The 18,676-nt window shown below is 38.6% G+C and overlaps 1 protein-coding gene across 9 annotated transcripts in view; it reads left to right on the forward strand.

Moving 5' to 3' along the window:
• Window positions 1–18,676, forward strand: part of ADAMDEC1 (ADAM like decysin 1) — a 43,455-nt gene that overhangs the window by 15,575 nt on the left and 9,204 nt on the right. For 6 of the 9 annotated variants that reach the window (XR_009211633.1, XR_009211636.1, XR_009211630.1 and 3 more), the window contains 5 exons: window positions 40–170; window positions 1,035–1,212; window positions 3,122–3,207; window positions 4,412–4,564; window positions 4,639–5,111. Coding sequence is in view for 2 of the 9 variants with exons in the window: in XM_058433561.1 (XP_058289544.1) it covers window positions 40–170; window positions 1,035–1,212; window positions 3,122–3,207; window positions 4,412–4,418 (402 nt within the window). In the remaining 7 variants the exon portion in view is untranslated. Of the gene's footprint in view, window positions 1–39; window positions 171–1,034; window positions 1,213–3,121; window positions 3,212–4,411; window positions 4,612–4,638; window positions 5,112–18,676 lie in introns of those variants that run through there. The other 3 variants (XR_009211631.1, XM_058433561.1, XM_032143821.2) reach the window with 3 other exon arrangements.

The following is an 18,676-nucleotide window of genomic DNA, read 5'->3' on the forward strand; positions in this document are numbered from 1 at the left end:
AAAAAAGAATAAAGAAATGTGTCTACTTTTTTTTTCCAGGCTAAAAAAAAGAATAATGTGGCTCTTGTAGGAGTGATGTCACATGAGCTGGGCCATGTCCTTGGTATGCCTGATGTTCCATTCAACACCAAGTGTCCCTCTGGCAGTTGTGTGATGAATCAGTATCTGAGGTGAGACCTTGCCATCCTAGAAGAGAGATGTTTTCCAAATCTTAAAGAATTTGGAAGCAGTCTACAGATGTTGAATAGGCATGTTTTTTCCCAAAGATTGTGTATCCCATTAATTCAACCTCCAGTCTCTTGATGCACAAATTTTAAAAACTACCAGGGCTCATTCTTTAAGATTTCCAAATATGCCAAAATAGAGCTTGCAAGCATGATGACCTTATAATTTTAACTTAAAATAATCCCAACTTAAAATGAACCCATAGTTTCTAAAAGTATTAATCTCATTATGATGATGACAGGATCTTCTTTTATTCCCATCATCAATCAACCAATCAATCTATTTTTGCATATTTATGAATTACCTGTGAATGCCAGGCACTTTGCAAAGACTTTGCGATAGAAAAATAAATAAAACATACTTTGTTCTTGAAACGCTCACAAAGAAGAAGAGAAATATTTCCATACAGCCCAGAAGCCTGCAACTACTTCCCTTCACTGGTTCATTATCATTATCTCTTGCCCCTCAATTCTCAATGCAAAATGAGTGGATAATTACAAATGGTGATGGCTGTCACTGCTGTCCTTTAGAACAACACTAAATGGTCACATGGAAATTGAAATCCTTCCAGCTCTATGACTTAGGCTCTAGGAAAAAAAAAATGTCCAAATACCATAGTATGCATGCTCTGCCACCCACCACATTTAATACAGGGCAGTCCTAAATGGTTGCCACATTTGGAATTTCCATTGAGCTCGGTAATATAGTTAGATAAGTCAGAGTCCCGCGTTTCTTTATCTTTATTCTGTGTTTCACGCAGAAGGCACCACACTGTGTATCATATTATTTGAGTTTTCTTCTGATTACAGTTCAAAATTCCCAAAGGATTTCAGTACATCTTGCCGCGCACATTTTGAAAGATACCTTTTATCTCAGAAACCAAAGTGCCTGCTGCAAGCACCTATTCCTACAAATATAATGACAACACCAGTGTGTGGGAACCACCTTCTAGAAGTGGGAGAAGACTGTGATTGTGGCTCTCCTAAGGTATTATTTATTAGAGTTACTGGGGCAGAAGAATTATGCAGTTTTCTTTTTGTTTCCCAATATTCTTTTGGAAATTCTTTCTAAAGACAAACTTGGCATCATAGTTCAAAAGTAGATTTGCACTTGTGTTTTCGCTACTGAATTTAGTAATCCTTTGAAAGGCATTTCAAAAACCAGGACATGATTTTGACATAATTATATGAAGTTAAATGTAAAAAAGTAAACTGTTAACTATAATATGTCACTTACAATCTTTCCAAAACGTGTATTAGTCAGAAATCCCTAGATGACATAATGTCACAGTTGATCATCTGTTGAACAGTAACAATTAGAGATCTAGAAGTAAGTTCTACGCAGAGGGAAAGTTGGTCTTTTCTCATCAAGCCAGTGTGTAAACCAGGTTGTAAACAGAGAAGAAAAAGGAAAAGAAAAAATAATCATAAAATCTGTAGAAAATAGGCTATTAACATAGAACATCCAGAATAAGCACTATGATTCTGCTAATTTCTATAAATCAGACTCCTTAAAGGCATTTGTGTACTCTAAAGAATGCTGATTACTAGCAATCCCATTGCCTTCTAAAAGATATTCTGTTGCTCCATTGGTGAAGCAGAATGCAGCCCAAGAAGTATCCATTACTTAAGATGGCTCTGTGACAATGAGCATGGCGTCTAAACTCTCTATGCTTCAGTTTATGTATTCAGAAATTTTAGCCAGTTAGATTACATCAGAAGACTACATAGCCTAACTTAGTCATTTGTGAAGAATATTGTAAACGTTCTGTTAATTATAAAGAGGCATGGAATTTTACAGAAGATTTGACATTTTATAATAAATTAGAGTTACGTTTATCTCGTTCTTACTTGCTTACATTCATCTATAGTTTCTTGGGTGGAAGACAATTGAAGATACTCAAAACCCTAGGTACTTCTGGTTTCAGCAAGTAAATGGTATGTATTTACAGAGAAGAAAGGGGTAAAGGATGAAGGAAGAGGCCAAGAGAGGACCATTGTATACACAATACGTAACATCTAAAATTCCTGAATTATGTCAGTCAACTCCCGTATTATTTTCATATCTTGTTGACATTTTTCTTATGTAATTGAATAAAACCAGAGAGTTCAGGCTTAGGAACAACTGAATTTCTAAATAACTGTTTTCTTATCCAGAAAGTAGTATATATACTTCATACAGTATTGTTTATTGAGTAATCCAATTTCTCATAGATCTGATATCCCAGCTTATTATTCCTAGGTATATAATTAGGGTTTTATTTTTTAGATTTTAAAAATAAGTTTTCTGTCTAGATATTTCTCCCAGGCATCACACTATTTTAAAGATTGTAACTTGACAATGCATTTTAATGTCAAGTCTCTTCATTGTTTCGTCGTTACTGTTTTTGTTGCAAATCTGCGCTTAAATACCATTGAGATTTGATGGAAATGCATTAAATTTATATTTAACTTTGAAGGGCACTGATATTTTTACAATATTAAGTATTGTCTTAAAAGACAATTTGCCTTTAAAGTTTCTGAGGAAACTTATATATAAAGTTCTTCATGGAGTTCCTGCACTTTTGCAAGGCTTTCTAAATTATTTTCATATTTTTCTTTCTGCTGTATGTTCAATTTTTTTTAGTTTGGACTTACACATCATACATCTAGACAAAATTTATTTTTGCAAAATTCTTGAATAATTCTATTTCCCACCTTTTGAGAAGTAGTCTTCATTGCTGATATTTTGTTTTCTATTTTTCAATGTCCTTGGTCATTTTCACTGGAATTTGCCTATCAGAGTAATTTAGCCTAAAAAGTAAACTTTCATTGCCATCTTGTGCCAGAATTCTATCACCTAGTCTATGGGAAGACAATGTTGAACCATCTTTTTCCATTGTGTGTGTGCTTTGAAGGAATGTACCAGTCTCTGCTGCGAAGCCCGAACATGTAAACTGAAGCCTGGAACTGATTGTGGAGGAGACGCTCCAAACCATACCACGTAAGACCTTCTGTTTTCTTTGTTCCAAAACGTTTTCTCACCTTTATTTCAGATTTGAGAAAAATATGCCACCGGGTTCTATAATACACTAAAACACAATGTATTTTATATTTTTCAAACGACTCAATTTTGGCGAGGAAAACTAGCAACCATTATGAGCATGACTAAGGATTGTAGACAAACACTCGTGAGAAAGTAGCTACTTTGAAATCTGTGAGATTAGGGCTGCTGGAATCTAGGCCAAAAACTGTTTAAATTCCTGTTAAAGAACGATGAGTTTAATACAAACCAAAATGAGAAAAGAAAAGTGTATTTAAAAACAGCCTCAGTTGATGAGCTCATTTTATTCTTGGTTAAAAGCTGACAGTTTTAATTTGCAAGGCTGTCAAAAAATCAATAGCATTTAAGAACATGCTATAAGATTTGACAATTTTACTCGCTTTAAAGTGTCTCAATGAGTCATAATCCAGGTAGTAGTTCTGTGTCTTATACAATCCTATGTGAGTTGGGCTAGGGAACCCAATTACTTGGAAAATGGTACTTGTTTCAGTGAAAAATAACCTCTAAATATAAAAATGGCAACAAGAAAAATCGAAAATAGGGGAAAGACTCAGGATACATTTTCTTTACTCCCCCTTCCTGATTCTTTTCTGGAATTGAAACTGCAGAGACAGTATAAAGAAAATAATTGACTCAAGCACCGTCAATTAACATTTCATTGGGAATGGACGGGCAAGGTCAAAGATAAGGACCAACGCTTGTTTATTTACCAAGCACGGTTTAATACAGCCTACATGAATCATGGAATGAATCCACTCTGCAGGGAATTCTGGAAATTGCGCCCAGACCAGAAACATAGCATCACAAAAGAAAAAAAATCATCCAGCTATTTAGGGGCTTGGAACCCTAGGTGAACATGCCCCTTACTGTTCAAGATAGGCAATTTATACCATGGAAGAAAATTGGAGGCGGACTCAGGAAACTAAAATTCTAGTCTTTTCTGTCAAAAACTAGCTGTGGGACTTTAAGTCCAGATAAATTAGTTTTTTTCACTCATAAAACATAGCTAATGGTATAGTCTCTTAAATTATATGAATTGTTATTCACATAATTTAAATTATATACATTTTTATTATCATTATTACATAATATTTTATAACTTGTAATAACCCTGGCTTCCAAATTTTATTTTTCCTTCAATCAGAGAGTGAATCCAAAAGTCTACTTCACTGAGATGCTACCTTGCCAGGATAAGAACCAAGAACTCTAACTGTCCCAGGAATCTTGTGAATTTTCACCCATAATGGTCTTTCACTTGTCATTCTACCTTCTATATTGTTATCAGTCCAGGAAACAGGTAAACAGATGTACTTAGAGACGTTGGCTGTTTGTTTAGGCCTAATCTTTCATGTTTGTTTGTTTTTTTTAAAGATCATGAATTTGTGACTTAGTTCTGCCCTTTGGAGAACAAAAGAAAGTAGTCTTCCATCAACGCACCTTAAAATGCACGGCTGAACTATTCAGAGTTAACACTCCAGAATTGTTAAATTACAAGTACTATGTTTAACACTTCTTTCATCTTACTAGTATGGCCTATAAAAAAATAATGCCACTTGATGGGCGAAGGCTTTGGCAATAGAAAGAAGAATAGAATTCAGGTTTTATGTTATTCCTGTGTGTTCACTTTGCCTTGCTCTTGAAAGTGCAGTATTTTTCTATATCAAGAATGATTAAATGTAAATATTTTTCATTCTATCATGTATATCCTATACACACATCTCCTTCATCATCATATATGAAGTTTATTTTGAGGAGTCTACATTGCTTACATTTTAATTGAGCCAGCAAAGAAGGCTTAATGATTTAATGAACCATAATGTCAATAAAAACACAACTTTTGAGGCTTTTCTGTGTGGTCATTTTCAAAACTGAGTATTTTCAAGCTTCTTTGTAGGTTTGTGTTAGGTGCTGAAGCCTCATATCATTGGAAAATCATCGCTCTGGTAATTTGATAATATTGTCACAGATAGCCAAGCAATGCTATATGGATATGAGAAAAGGAGGTCATATCATCTTTTCATGCCCAAAATGGCATGATGTGAGGCCAGTCACACAGGAAGACTAGGCTTCTTCCTGAGGTTTCTTTCTCTAAATAATTTTTAACAATTAATGAAAGTTACCTAAATTTCCACAGATGCCTATGCTGGCAGCCTAGAAACTTAGACATATTTTTAAAGATTGGGCTTTGAAACCAAGGGCCTCCTGGGATGCCCTGCATGCGCGTGTTGGCCATCTCCCCCTTCATGGCCTTGATGTCATCGATGGGCTGGCACTGCCAGTGTTTCCTGTGAAGCTGTGTGCCAGGTGTGCGTGTCAGCCCTGCTGCAGCCCCAGGATATGCCTTGCCAAGATCTCCACTGCCCACGGGTTTGATAGGAACTTCCAGCCAATTCTTCAAAGGAAAAAGGGCTTCTTAGGGCATCCTTTCCACCCCACCCCCAACCCCTGACCTTGTGCTCAGGTAGAGGCTTCTTACAGCAAAACTGACTGAGCTGCAGGGATTAAAATCAGTGGCATGCTGGAGACTTCTAGTATAGGTTTGTGAACGTCAACTGTTAAACTTTAAGGAATATTGTGAGCTGGTTGCTAAACACAGCCACTACTGAAACCCAACCTGTATAAATTCATAATTAAATAAATTCTAGCAAAAGCAAAGGAAATACTCAAAACCTATCACTGCCTGTTCTACTACATTTGACTCGTCTAAGCTCTACGGTTATTTAACTCTAACATAGTTATGTGATGGAAATCCTATATAACTGTGTGCTACTGACACCTCTTCCCTACTGTCTGACCAGTGATATCACGTTGCAGTGGTATATGATAGGAGAACTTTAGCACAGAATAGCCAAATGCTACAAATCGAGGTTTGATTGTTTTATTTATTGTCTATACTTAAGAAAGTGATGGAGTTTTAACTTAAAAGTAAGTCTTGTTTATAGCAATTAAAATGTGAAAGCATAGAATTTTGAAAGGATGTTTTTTCATTATTTGAAAACTATCATCCAACTCAATAGTCACTCACACTTTTAATGAATGAGTGAAATTCCAATATATGTCTTTATTCTTTCAATTTTACTCACTGATGTAAGCAAAAATATCAACCAAAATGTTGGAACTATACTCATTCTTCGTTTGCCACCACAGTTTGGCTAAGGCATAATAGTTCAACAGAAACCAATGAAAGCATTCTGTTAAAATCAATTTCCTGTTTGGAATTATAGTAATATTGTATTTTTAATTATTATTTGAAAACTGCATGCTACACATTATATCACTGAAATTTAGAATAAACATAGGCACTTATATGTACATATCCTTTTTTTCCCCAAGAGATGGCTTTTTTTCTCAGCAATAATTATTTTTTAAATTTTTATTTGAATAATTTTGGGGGTACAGGTAGTTTTTGGTTACCTGGATAAGTTATCTAGTGATGATTTCTGAGATTCTGGTGCACCCATCACCTGAGCAGTGTACATTGTACCCATATATAGTCCTTTGTCCCTCACCCTTCTCCCAACATTTCCCCCCAAGCCCCCAAAGTCTCTCGGTTCACCCATTCTCTGCCTCACCCCATACTGGGACTACGGCCCCCACCACCCACTAATTTTTGTATTTTAGGTCTCGATCTCCTGACCTCATGATCCGCCCGCCTCGGCCTCCCAAAGTGCTGGGATTACAAGCGTGAGCCACCGCGCCCAGCCACCCCCCGAAGTCTATCGTATCATTCTTGTGCCTTTGCATCCTCATAGTTTAGCTCCCACTTATAAGCGAGATCACACAATATTTGGTTTTCCATTTCTGGGTTACTTCACTTAGAAGAATGGCCTCTAGCTCCATCCAAGTTGCTGTAAAAGACATTATTCCTTTTTATGGCTGAGTAGTATTCCAAGGTGTATATATACCACATTTTCTTTATCCACTCATTGGGTGATGGGCATTTAGGTTGGTTCCAAAAAGGGAACACTTTTATACTGCTGGTGGGAATATAAACAAGTATAACTAGTACGAAAAACAGCATGGAGATTCCTTCAAGAATTAAAAGTAGGACTACCAGGGAGTCAGCTTTTAAAACTTTACCAGCATTCCACTGATTATAGAACCTTAAACATAAAATTTTAAAGTTCCATATGTAGCTGCCTGCTCTAAGGCAGGCAAATGAATGTTATCAGGGTGGTCAGGGAATGTGGTAGGATGGATTCTATTAGCCTAAAAATATGATCACCACCCCTTCTCCACTGACTTCCTAGCCAATGAGCAAGTGTAGCTGCACAGTGTGGCCCTTCTGTCTTTCTTCCAGTGTTTTTCCTTAAAAAAATCCCTGGTTTCTTTTCTTTTTTTTTTGAAATTCACTTTGGTTAGGCTTACTCCAGTCTATTAAACATGGATTTATAGACATAAATCTCAAAAGAAAGGAGTCAGGATTCTGATTATTTTCTGCCTTAAGAGAACACTCTGCCTGATTGCTTGAGATGTTATACAGATATGGGAAGGGAGGGAATAGGGTGGATCCTTTCTAATTCTACCTAATAGCATCCAACCATTGAAATCTGGTGTATATTTTGGAGCAGAAGTGACAACTGACCCCAAGTGCTTTTAGTGTTGAAGATCCAAGCCCTTGCCTAACCCCAAATGTCCTACTCAATAAATTTCAATTTTGAAATGATTCCTCATGTGTCATGAAAAGATTCACTTTTTTAAGAAAACTGACTTAGACATGTGGGCAATTTTTAAAGGTTGTGCATAATTAACATATCACCAAATAACTAATTTAAATGAAATGTTTTCTATTGAATTTAGCATGGATCATAGAATTATTTAGGGAAAAATAGTCATTTCTTTGATAAAAGGTTGAATGCTATTTTTAGAAACCTCCAGAGGGTAGGTATGTTGGTAGACCAAACATCTGGATGGTTTGCTTTTGATGTTTGACAACATGCATACAGTTTAACAGTTAAATGTGACATGACTTTTAACATCTAGCAATTACTTTTCAAAGCATAATCGTTTGCAACCAAAGCAGAAATAAAACACTATTATTTATCTGTTCAATGGATAAGTTTTTCAAAGTATTTTTGCATCTTTTATCTAGTTTGATTCTTAATGAAATCTATAAGAGACATATAAGATGATAATCGTAATTATTTAAAATTTATAGGGGCAGAATCTGTGGCCAAAGAGGTTGTTACATGATTTATCTCAGGTTCTATAGAAAACTTATGGCAAACAGAGGCCAGGCACAGTGGCTTATGCCTGTAATGCCAGCACTTTGAGAGGCAGAGGCGGAAGGATTGCTTGAGCTCAGGAGTTCAAGACCAGCCTGGGCAGCACAGGAAGACCCTGTCTCTATAAAAGATTAAAATATTGACTGTGTGTGATGGTGAGTACCTGTGGTCCCAGCTACTTGGGAGGCTGAGGTGGGAGGATCATTTGAGCCAGGAGTTTGAGACTGCAGGGAACCTGGAACTACACTCCAGCCTGGGCAACAGAAAGAGACACTATTTCAAAAAAAAAAAAAAAGAAAAGAAAAAGAAAAAAACAAAAAGGAAAAGAAAGAAAAGAAAAGAAGAGAAAGAAAAAGAAACCTATAACACAAATTCAGAGTCCTAAAGCTAGGAATTCTACCACTTATCCTCCATTCTGATGGAATTATCTCTTGAGATGGATGAATGGCACATATTAAAGCATTCAGGAGCCGCTTTATTTGTTGATACATACAAGGTGTCATAAATCCTAAGAGGACTGAAGATGATGTTAAAAAATGAATGTGAGCTTGAAGCATGAATGCCTGCAGATAGTGCTCAGTAATTTGATTTCTAAAGACACTGATTGCTCCTTGACCAAATTGCCTCACACTAGGAGTTCACTGTTAAAGTAAAAAATATTTAGCCTTATAATTTACATATAAAATTGAAATGTAATTAATTGGAAGAAAATTGAGTCCACAGAAAGATAAACAAAATTTCCCATTTTTAGTGATTAAAAAGCACATATATTGAGTTTCTATAAACAAATAGATATACTATATACTGGAAGCTTATTGAACACATACTGTATACTTTAGTAATGCACCTGGTGTTTTATTAAATAACAAGTATAGAAGATATCTAAAGAATATTTTTTCTTCCAAACATTTTTTTAAACTTGTATTTTAAGTTCAGGGATACACGTGCAAGATGTGCAGGTTTGTTACATAGGGAAATGTGTGTCATGGGGGTTTGTTGTACAGATTATTTCATCACCCAGGTATTACGCTCACTACCCATTAGTTGTTTTTACTCATCCTCTCCCTCCTTCCACCCTCCACCTGCCATTTGGTCCCACTGTGTTGTTTCCCTCTATGTGTACATGTGTCTCATCATTTAGCTCCCACGTATTAGTGAGAACATGCCATATTGGGTTTTCTGTTCCTGCATTAGTTTGCTAAGGATAATGGCCTCTAGCTCCACCCACATCCCTGCAAAGGACATGATCTTTTTCTTTTCTATGGCTGCATAGTATTCCATGGCGTATATGTACCAAGTTTCATTTATCCATTCTATCACTGATGAATATTTATGTTGGTTCCTTGTTTTTGCTGTTGTGAACAGTGCTGCAATGAACGTACATATGTATGCATCTTTTTAATAGAATGATTTATATTCCTTTGGATACATACTCAGTAATGGCATTGCTGGGTCAAATGGTATTTCTGTCTTTAGGTCTTTGAGGAATTGCCACACTGCCTTCCACAATGGCTGAACTAATTTACACTCCCATCAACAATTTATAAGTGTTCCTTTTTCACCACAACCTTGCCCCAATCTGTGATTTTTTTTACTTTTTAGTAGTAGTCATTCTGACTAGTGTGAGATGGTATTTCATTGTGGTTTTGATTTGCATTTCTCTAACGATCAGTGATGTTGAGCTTTTTTTCCTATGATTGTTGGCCACATCTATGTCTTCCTTTGAGAGGTGTCTGTTCATGTCTTTTGCCTACTTTTTAATGGGGTTGTTGTTTTCTTGTAAATTTGCTTAAGTTCCTTATAGACGCTGGCTATTAGACCTTTGTCCAATGCATAGTTTGCAAAAATTTTCTCCCATTCTGTAGGTTGTCTGTTTACTCTGTTGATAGTTTCTTTTGCTCTGCAGAAGCACTTTAGTTTAATTAGATCTCACTTGTCTATTTTTGATTTGTTGCAATTGCTTTTGACGTTTTCGTCATGAAATCTTTGCCTGTGCCTATATCCGGAATGATATTGCCTAGGTTGTCTTCTAGGAGTTTTATAGTTTGGGGTTTTACATTTAAGTCTTTGATCCACATTGAGTTAAATTTTGTATATGGCGTAAGGAAGGGGTCCACTTTTCAATGTTCTGCATATGGCTAGCCAGTTATCCCAGTGCTGGTTATCCCAGCAACATTTATTGAATAGGGAAACATTTCTCAATTGCCTGTTTTTGTCATATTTGTCAAAGATTAGATAATTGTAGGTGTGTGGTCTTATTTCTGAGTTCTCTATTCTGTTCCATTGCTCTATGTGTCTGTTCTTGTACCAGTACCATGCTGTTTTGGTTACTGTAGCCCTGTAGTATAGTCTGAAGTTGGGTAGCATGATGCCTCCAGCTTTGCATTAGAAAAATGCAAATCAAAACCACAACGAGATACCATTTTACACCAGTCAGAATGGCTACTATTAAAAAGTCAAAAAAATAACAGATCTTGGCATGGTTACTGAGAAAAAGGAATACTCATACCCTGTTGGTGGAAGTATAAATTAGCTCAGACATTGTGAAAGACAGTGTGGCAATTCATCAAAGACCTAAAATACCATTAGAGCCCCCAATCTCATTACTGGGTATGTACCCAAAGGATATAAATCATTCTATTATAAAGATGCATGCATGTGTATGTTCATTGCAGCACTGTTCACAATAGCAAAAAGATGGAACCCACATACATGTTCATCAATGATAGAATGGATAAACAACATGTGGTACATATACACCATGGAATACTATGCAGCCGTAAAAAAGAACAAGATCCTGTCCTTTGCAGGGATATGGACAGAGCTGGGAGCCATTATCCTTAGCAAACTAACACAGGAACAGAAAACCAAATATAGCATGTTCTCACTCATAAGTGGGAGTTAAATGATGAGACACATGTACACATAGAGGGAAACAACACACAGTGGGGCCAATTGGAGGGTGGGGGGTGGAAAGAGGGAGAGGATGAGTAAAAACAACTAGTGGGTAGTGGGCTTAGTACCTGGGTGATGAAATAATCTGTACAATAAACCCCCATGATACAAGTTTACTTATGTAATAAGCTTGCACATCCTGCACGTGTACTCCTGAACTTAAAATAAAAGTTAAAAAAATAGAATATATTTACCATGTAATACTACTCAGCCATAAGAAAAAATGAAATGATGTTTTTGCAGCAACATGGCTGGAACCGGAGGACATTGTCTTAAGTGAAATAATTCAGAAACAGAAAACCAAATACTTCATTTTCTCACTTATAAGTGGGAGATAAATAATGTGTACATATGGGCATAGAGTATGGAATGATGGACACTGGAGACTCAGAAGGGTGGGTGGGTGCGAGAGGGGTAGGTAATCAGAAATTACTTAATGGCTACAATGTACATTATTCTGGTGATGAATACAATAAGATCCCAGACTTCATCATTTAAAAAAAAAAAGGAAAGAAAGATGTTAGGTTTCTAACACAGTCCCAGCATTGTGTTAGGATTTAAGCACAATGGATCCTAGCACATAGGAATCTCTGTAATCTCTCATAGTGTTAGCAACTGGCCAAGAGAAAAATAGATATGAAGTGCTCTAGGGGTCACGTCATAATTTTTTAAATGTGGTTATTATCTTGGTCTAAAAACAAATTGAAAAGGAAATATGCACCCTTAATAATTAGACTAGATGAAAAGACTAATCCAACCAAGCCTTAGACATCACAGAAACCAAGGGATATGTCAGATACATGTGCATATGCATTTGTGCATGTACACGCATGTGTGTGCTTCTTCAGAGTACTCCATTGGAACAGGGAAAGATCGTGACATATCCAAGAGAAGTCTAGGAAGCCAGCTGCCCTAGAATGTCAGTGAGTGAGGATGCTGGATAAGGTCAATGCAGAGTTCAATCACCCCTGGGGAGACCTAAGAAGAGCACAGATGTTGGCACGGGGCTAGGGGAAGGGAGGTGGCAGCACGTGGAAGATTTCACTGATCAAATTGATTTGCTGTGGATGGTGACAAATGAAGATGCAATGGAGAACTGATTAAGAGTTTGCTGATTAAAGTGGCATTGCAAAGTAGAGGGTGGAACAAAATTAGAACCAAGAAAGGACCTTCATTAAGGAAGTCATGTAGCAGTATGCTTTTGGAAAAGGAAGAAATTAAAATGTGGCCATTTAAAAAGGAAGACAAATATTTTGAGCTTTTACAGAAGTCAAGTTTGAAAGAAACACACAAAATAAATGTTAGAGGTGATGGATACTCCAATTACCCTGATTTGATCACTGCATGTTGTATACATGGATCAAAATATCACATGGACCCCCAAAATATGTAAAGCTATGATATATCAATTAAAAAATACAAAAAAGTTGAAAAAGAAGGGCATCGTATGAAAGACATGGTTTAGAAGATAATTTTGCAGGGCTGAGATTCAGAAAGTCAACACCAAATGAGAAATATCTATGAATAAGAATGTTAGAGAGGACTTTACCTGCTGTAAAGTCCTCAAATGGAGAACAGACGAAAAGCATGGAACAAATACTGTGTTTTAAGGGTGGTATTCTAAGGTGAACATTTAGAATCTTGTGCCAGACGATATCCCTCAATTGGACTTTCTTCCTGGAGTTTTCTTTAGAATGAGGGTTTGAGAAAAAAGGAAAAGGGTGTCCACAGGCCCAGCACCTCACCACTTAGCACATAGTATAATACCTTGCTCTCAGCTAGACACCAGAAAAATAAAGAAAGGAAGAAGGAAGGAAGGAAGGAAGAGAGAGAGAGAGAGAAAGAAAGAAAGAAAGAAAGAAAGAAAGAAAGAAAGAAAGAACGAAAGAACTAATGCATCATGAGAGAATGGGAGAAGAGGACTGCACACAACATCTAACTTTGTCCACCCCCAAACCCACCACCATCTAGTAACAACCGTAAATTGGCAGAATATTTCATTCTGAAATCACATTAACCTATATTGTAGTATCTCCATCTACAAAGGATAAGAGGCAGGAAGAGAGAAACCTGCAAAAAGAAGACAGAGCCCCCCTACCCATCACGGAGATTTTTTAAAAAACATAAAAAACCCAACATGCTGTTATCTTGGGTATAATAATGGTCCCAGGATACAAGAAAACAGTGAGAAATCAGAGGACAGGGAACCTAACGAGGTTTTCATGGACATCTGGGAAGAAACTAAGAGGAAGAGTCAAGGTTTGAAAATTCAGTACTGATGAATTAAATTAGAAGTAGGCATTTAGGAGAAAAATGCAAAACTTTTCAAATATTGTGAAGAAAGCCCCTGACTGCCAGGTTGAGCGTGGTCTGGGTTCACTCACTCTCCCTCTGGGGATGCACCACGCCGATTCCTGAGAGAGTTAGACTTCCTTCTTTCAACTGCATATTCAATCACAAAAAGAAAAGCAAAGCTAAATAAAGGGCTTTTCAAAAAAATAATTTTACTCTGTCCTCAGTAAAAACAAGAAATAAATACTGTGATAAAATGCAACTTAAGTAGAGTCACTTTTCCAGGGTACAGCTCTCTGACCTTAAGACAAACTCCAGGCCAAAGGACTGGCAAGTCTTTATGTATCATGCCCTGTTCCCTTTCGGCTCCTCCATTTCCAGGTAGGGAATTGCATTTTATTACCGATTTCCTAATCTTTCCTCCTCAATTCCTGATACCCTGCATTTTTAAAAATCCTGCCTGCAAGGCCCTTCCCTATAAGCTCCCAGGAAAGCCTCTGATCTCCATGGATGCCTTCCACCAGGAGCCCACTTAGCAGGTGACAGGGAAGGTGAACCCACTTCCTCAGCCCCACAGGCCTCTGTGCCCACAGAGCAGGGTGGGAGGAGAGGGCCTTCAGGACCAAGGACTTCTTGCCTTTCTTTGCCTTTGCATTTCCTCTGCATTTCTCGTGCATCAGAGGGGCTGTGATTGGTGTATAGTAGGTAGGCAGAGTAGGAGATCCCTTAATCCTGGTGTGTGGACCTGACTCAGAGACAGGCCTTTGTGGGCAAAACCTAGGACCTTTTACGCCCTCGTGTGGCCATAATGTTGACAGCAGCAAAGCCCAGGTCTCCATCTTCTGTTGAATCCTGGGTGATAATATAACCCGCAGAGAAGGGCTTTTTTTTTTTTTTTGAGACGGAGTCTCGCTCTGTCGCCCAGGCTGGAGTGCAGTGGCGCAATCTGGGCTCACTGCAAGCTCCGCCTCCCCGGTACACGCCATTCTCCTGCCTCAGCCTCTCCGAGTAGCTGGGACTACAGGCGCCCGCCACCACGCCCGGCTAATTTTTTGTATTTTTAGTAGAGACGGGGTTTCATCATGGTCTCGATCTCCTGACCTCGTGATCCGCCGGCCTCGGCCTCCCAAAGTGCTGGGATTACAAGCGTGAGCCACCGCGCCCGGCCACAGAATGGCTTTATTGCAGGCCTCCGGCTGTACTGGTCGAGCCGTAAGTGAGCACATGACCGTGGCAGAGAGGAGAAACTCAGCTTCACAGCTTCCACTGGACGTGTCCCTGAACCACAGCCTGCCCACAGCTTCTACCGTCAGCCAATATGCATGCCCTTCAGGTCACCTTAACAAACGCTGAGCTTCTTGAGCTGAAAACTGCATCCCTGGCCAAGTTTCATACATTCAGTTCAGCAGAACCAACTCCTCCTTTGTTACCTGTTGAATGAAGAAATAATCTCTGTCTTCCACCCAAATATCTTGGTTCCACTTTTTATTTGAAACTGAATTTGAGACTAAGAGTTTGCAAGGATCCTCTTCCTTATTTTTGACTGATTTGGCCAGTGTTCAGCCTAAGAAGAATCTTGGAAGGAGAAAACACGTATGCTCTGGAAACGGTGTCTCTGGGGCACTGTTAATGTGCCTCACGAACATGCATATTCACAAGCTGAGCGCCACCAAACCATCCCAGAGAGTGACCAACAGCTTCCACAGAGACCCACAGAACTGTCACCTGGAGTCTGTGCAGGGTATGGTTGACCACAGGTTTATTGCCTCTACTCAGGAGTGCCAAAGGAAAAGGCCAAATACTAAGGAGATTCTGGCTTATTGTCCACGGATATGAAAAGAAGGGGGAAAAGGGGATTAGAGGAATCAGGGGTCCAGGTTAAAGCTTTTGTGGGCAGATCACCTGCTCCATACTGACATATCTCAGTCTTTGAACAGAAACAGACCTCCTGCCCAGACTAGCAGGCCGGGCAGGCAACCTCAGCCCAGCTGGCCAGAAAGAAGTCTGCTCAGGCCTGTCAGGTGGATTTCCAGGTAAGGGATTTTCAGGGAGTTTAGGGCTAAACTCCCTGAGTTTCATTACTAGGGCAATAACTGGCAAGATGACAATATCATCTGTTCCTCTGAAGTATCGCAATTAGTCTAACCACAGTGTCTCCTATCCTAGAGTTCATTCAACCTTTTCTATCCCCTTTTACTCAAAGAAAAAGCTACCTTCTCATCACCTTCTGATATGGTTTAGATATTTGTCCTGCCCAAATTTCTTGTTGAAATGTAATCCCGAGTGTTGGAGGTTGTTGCGGGAAGTCAGGGACCCCAAACGGAGGGACCGGCTGAAGCCATGATGGAAGAACGTGGATTGTGAAGATTTTATGGACATTTATTAGTTCCCCAAATTAATACTTTTATAATTTCTTATGCCTGTCTTTACTGCAATCTCTAAACATAAATTGTAAAGATTTCATGGACACTTATCACTTCCCCAATCAATACCCTTGTGATTTCCTATGCCTGTGTTTACTTTAATCTCTTAATCCTGTCAGCCGAGGAGGATGTATATCGCCTCAGGACCCTGTAATAATTGCATTAACTGCACAAATTGTACAGCATGTGTGTTTGAGCAATATGAAATGTGGGCACGTTGGAAAAAGAACAGGATAACAGCAATTGTTCAGGGAATAAGAGAGATAACCTTCAACTCTGACTGCCGGTGAGTCAGGCAAAACAGAGCCATATTTCTCTTCTTTCAAAAACAAATGGGAGAAATATCGCTGAATTCTTTTTCTTAGCATGGGACATCCCTGAGAAAGAGAGTACGTGCCTGGAGGTACAGGCTTATAAACAGCCCCCCTAGGTGTGCCTGTCTCTTATGGTTGAGGCTGCAGAGATGAAATAAACTCCAGTCTCCCATAGTGCTCCCAGGCTTATTAGGAAGAGGAAATTCCTGCCTAATATATTTTGGTCAGACCGGTTGATCTCAAAACCCTGTCTCCTGATAAGATGTTATCAATGACAATGGTGCCCGAAACTTCATTAGCAATTTTAACTTCGCCTCGGTCCTGTGGTCCTGTGAGCTCACCCTGCCTCCACTTGCCTTGTGATATTCTATTACTCTGTTAAGTACTTGATGTCTGTCACCCACACCTATTCGCACACTCCCTCCCGTTTTGAAAATCCCTAATAAAAACTTGCTGGTTTTTGTGGCTTGTGGGGCATCACGGATCCTACCAACGCGTGATGTCTCCCCTGGATGCCCAGCTTTAAAATTTCTCTCTTTTGTACTCTGTCCCTTTATTTCTCAAGCCGGCCGACGCTTAGGAAAAATAGAAAAGAACCTACGTGATTATCGGGGCAGGTTCCCCGATAGGAGGTGAGGCCTGGTGGGAGGTGTTTGGGTCATGGAGGTCGATCCCTCATGGCTTGGTGAGGTCTGTGATAATGAGTGAGTTCTCCTGAGATCTGGCTAATAGTGTGGGGCACCTCCTCTTCCCTCTGTCTTGCTCCCTCTCTTGTTATATGAGATGCCCGTTCCTCCTTCACCTTCTGTCATGATTGTAAGCTTCCTGAGGCCTCCCCAGAAGCCAAGCAGATGCTAGCACCATGCTTCCTGTACAGCCTGAAGAACCATGAGCCAATTATACCTCTTTTCTTTATGAATTACCCAGTCTCAGATATTTCTTGACAGCAACACAAAGAGTGGCCTAGCACATCTTCTACACAATCTCCCTCCCTTCTCCGTAACCTCAGCCTCAAGCCACAGATGCGGGATGGCCTGTTCCTTTGCTTTCTCCTTGATGGTTCTACTTGCAACTGCAGGCTTGCCTCATTTCCCATATTTAGATAAATCTCTTGGATCGTGACTACCTACCTACTGTCATTTTTGCGGATTAGAATTCCAGGCACAAGTTATTTGTCTTATATACATTTTTCAAATATTCGAGATATGTCACATATATGTATGTAGATAGAGCATTTCCTCCCAGGCTGGGGCTTGCCTTTTCATTTTCTTAATGTCATCTTTTCAAGGTTAAAAATGTTCAATTTTGTTGAAATCCAATTTATCTTTTCTCTTTTATGCTGTATATTTACTCAGTACTAACACATCTTTTTTCCCTCTTGGTTGATAAGAATTTCTTTTATGTTTTCTTTCATAACTTACATTCTTTTAGATTTTATATTCAGTTATATGATGTACTTCAAATTACATTTCATATATGGTGTCAGGTAAGGTCCAATGTTCATTTATTCCATGTATATGGTGAGTTGGTCTAGCACCATTTACTGGAAAATAATGTATCCTGTTTTTATTGCATTGCCTTGCTACATTTGTAAAATAAAAAAGTCATTAAGAATATATGTGAGAACAAATTCTTGGCCTCTCTATTCTGTTCTATTGATTTGTATATTGATCCAGTAACCTTGCTAAACTAACTTATTCTAGTAGCTTTTATGTAGGTTCTGAATTCTGACATTGCTTTTTCTTAATATACCTTGTCTACAGGATTGTAAATCCAGGGCTCTCCATTGACTTGTCACATTATTTAGACACCGATGACTATTCCATTGTGCAGCCAGCTCAGTTATCAATTAGCCCGATTAGATCTGACCTACACATGTGTCCTGTTCTGTATTCTGAAGCTCTCCCCTAATCCTGCCATGTGATGGCCTTCTGGTCCCATACTCAATAGCTTCCTCCCTGCACCCGGTTGTTGACCTGAATGTCATTCTCTCTTCTTCATCCTCCAAGTCAGAGGCATCATTTATATTTGCTTAGACAACAGTTTTAGCACAGGAATTCAATTTAGCAAATGAATCTTTCAGCTTTTACCCTGGAGGGGGGCTATATCTATGTGGTGGTGCAGGGCAATATCATGTCCTTTGCTAACTGAGCGTTTAAAAGATTAATACTTTTTAACTTTAATATTATTTATTTATTCA

The sequence above is a fragment of the Hylobates moloch genome, unplaced genomic scaffold, assembly GCF_009828535.3.
Source record: "Hylobates moloch isolate HMO894 unplaced genomic scaffold, HMol_V3 SCAFFOLD_22, whole genome shotgun sequence".
NCBI lineage: Eukaryota > Metazoa > Chordata > Mammalia > Primates > Hylobatidae > Hylobates > Hylobates moloch.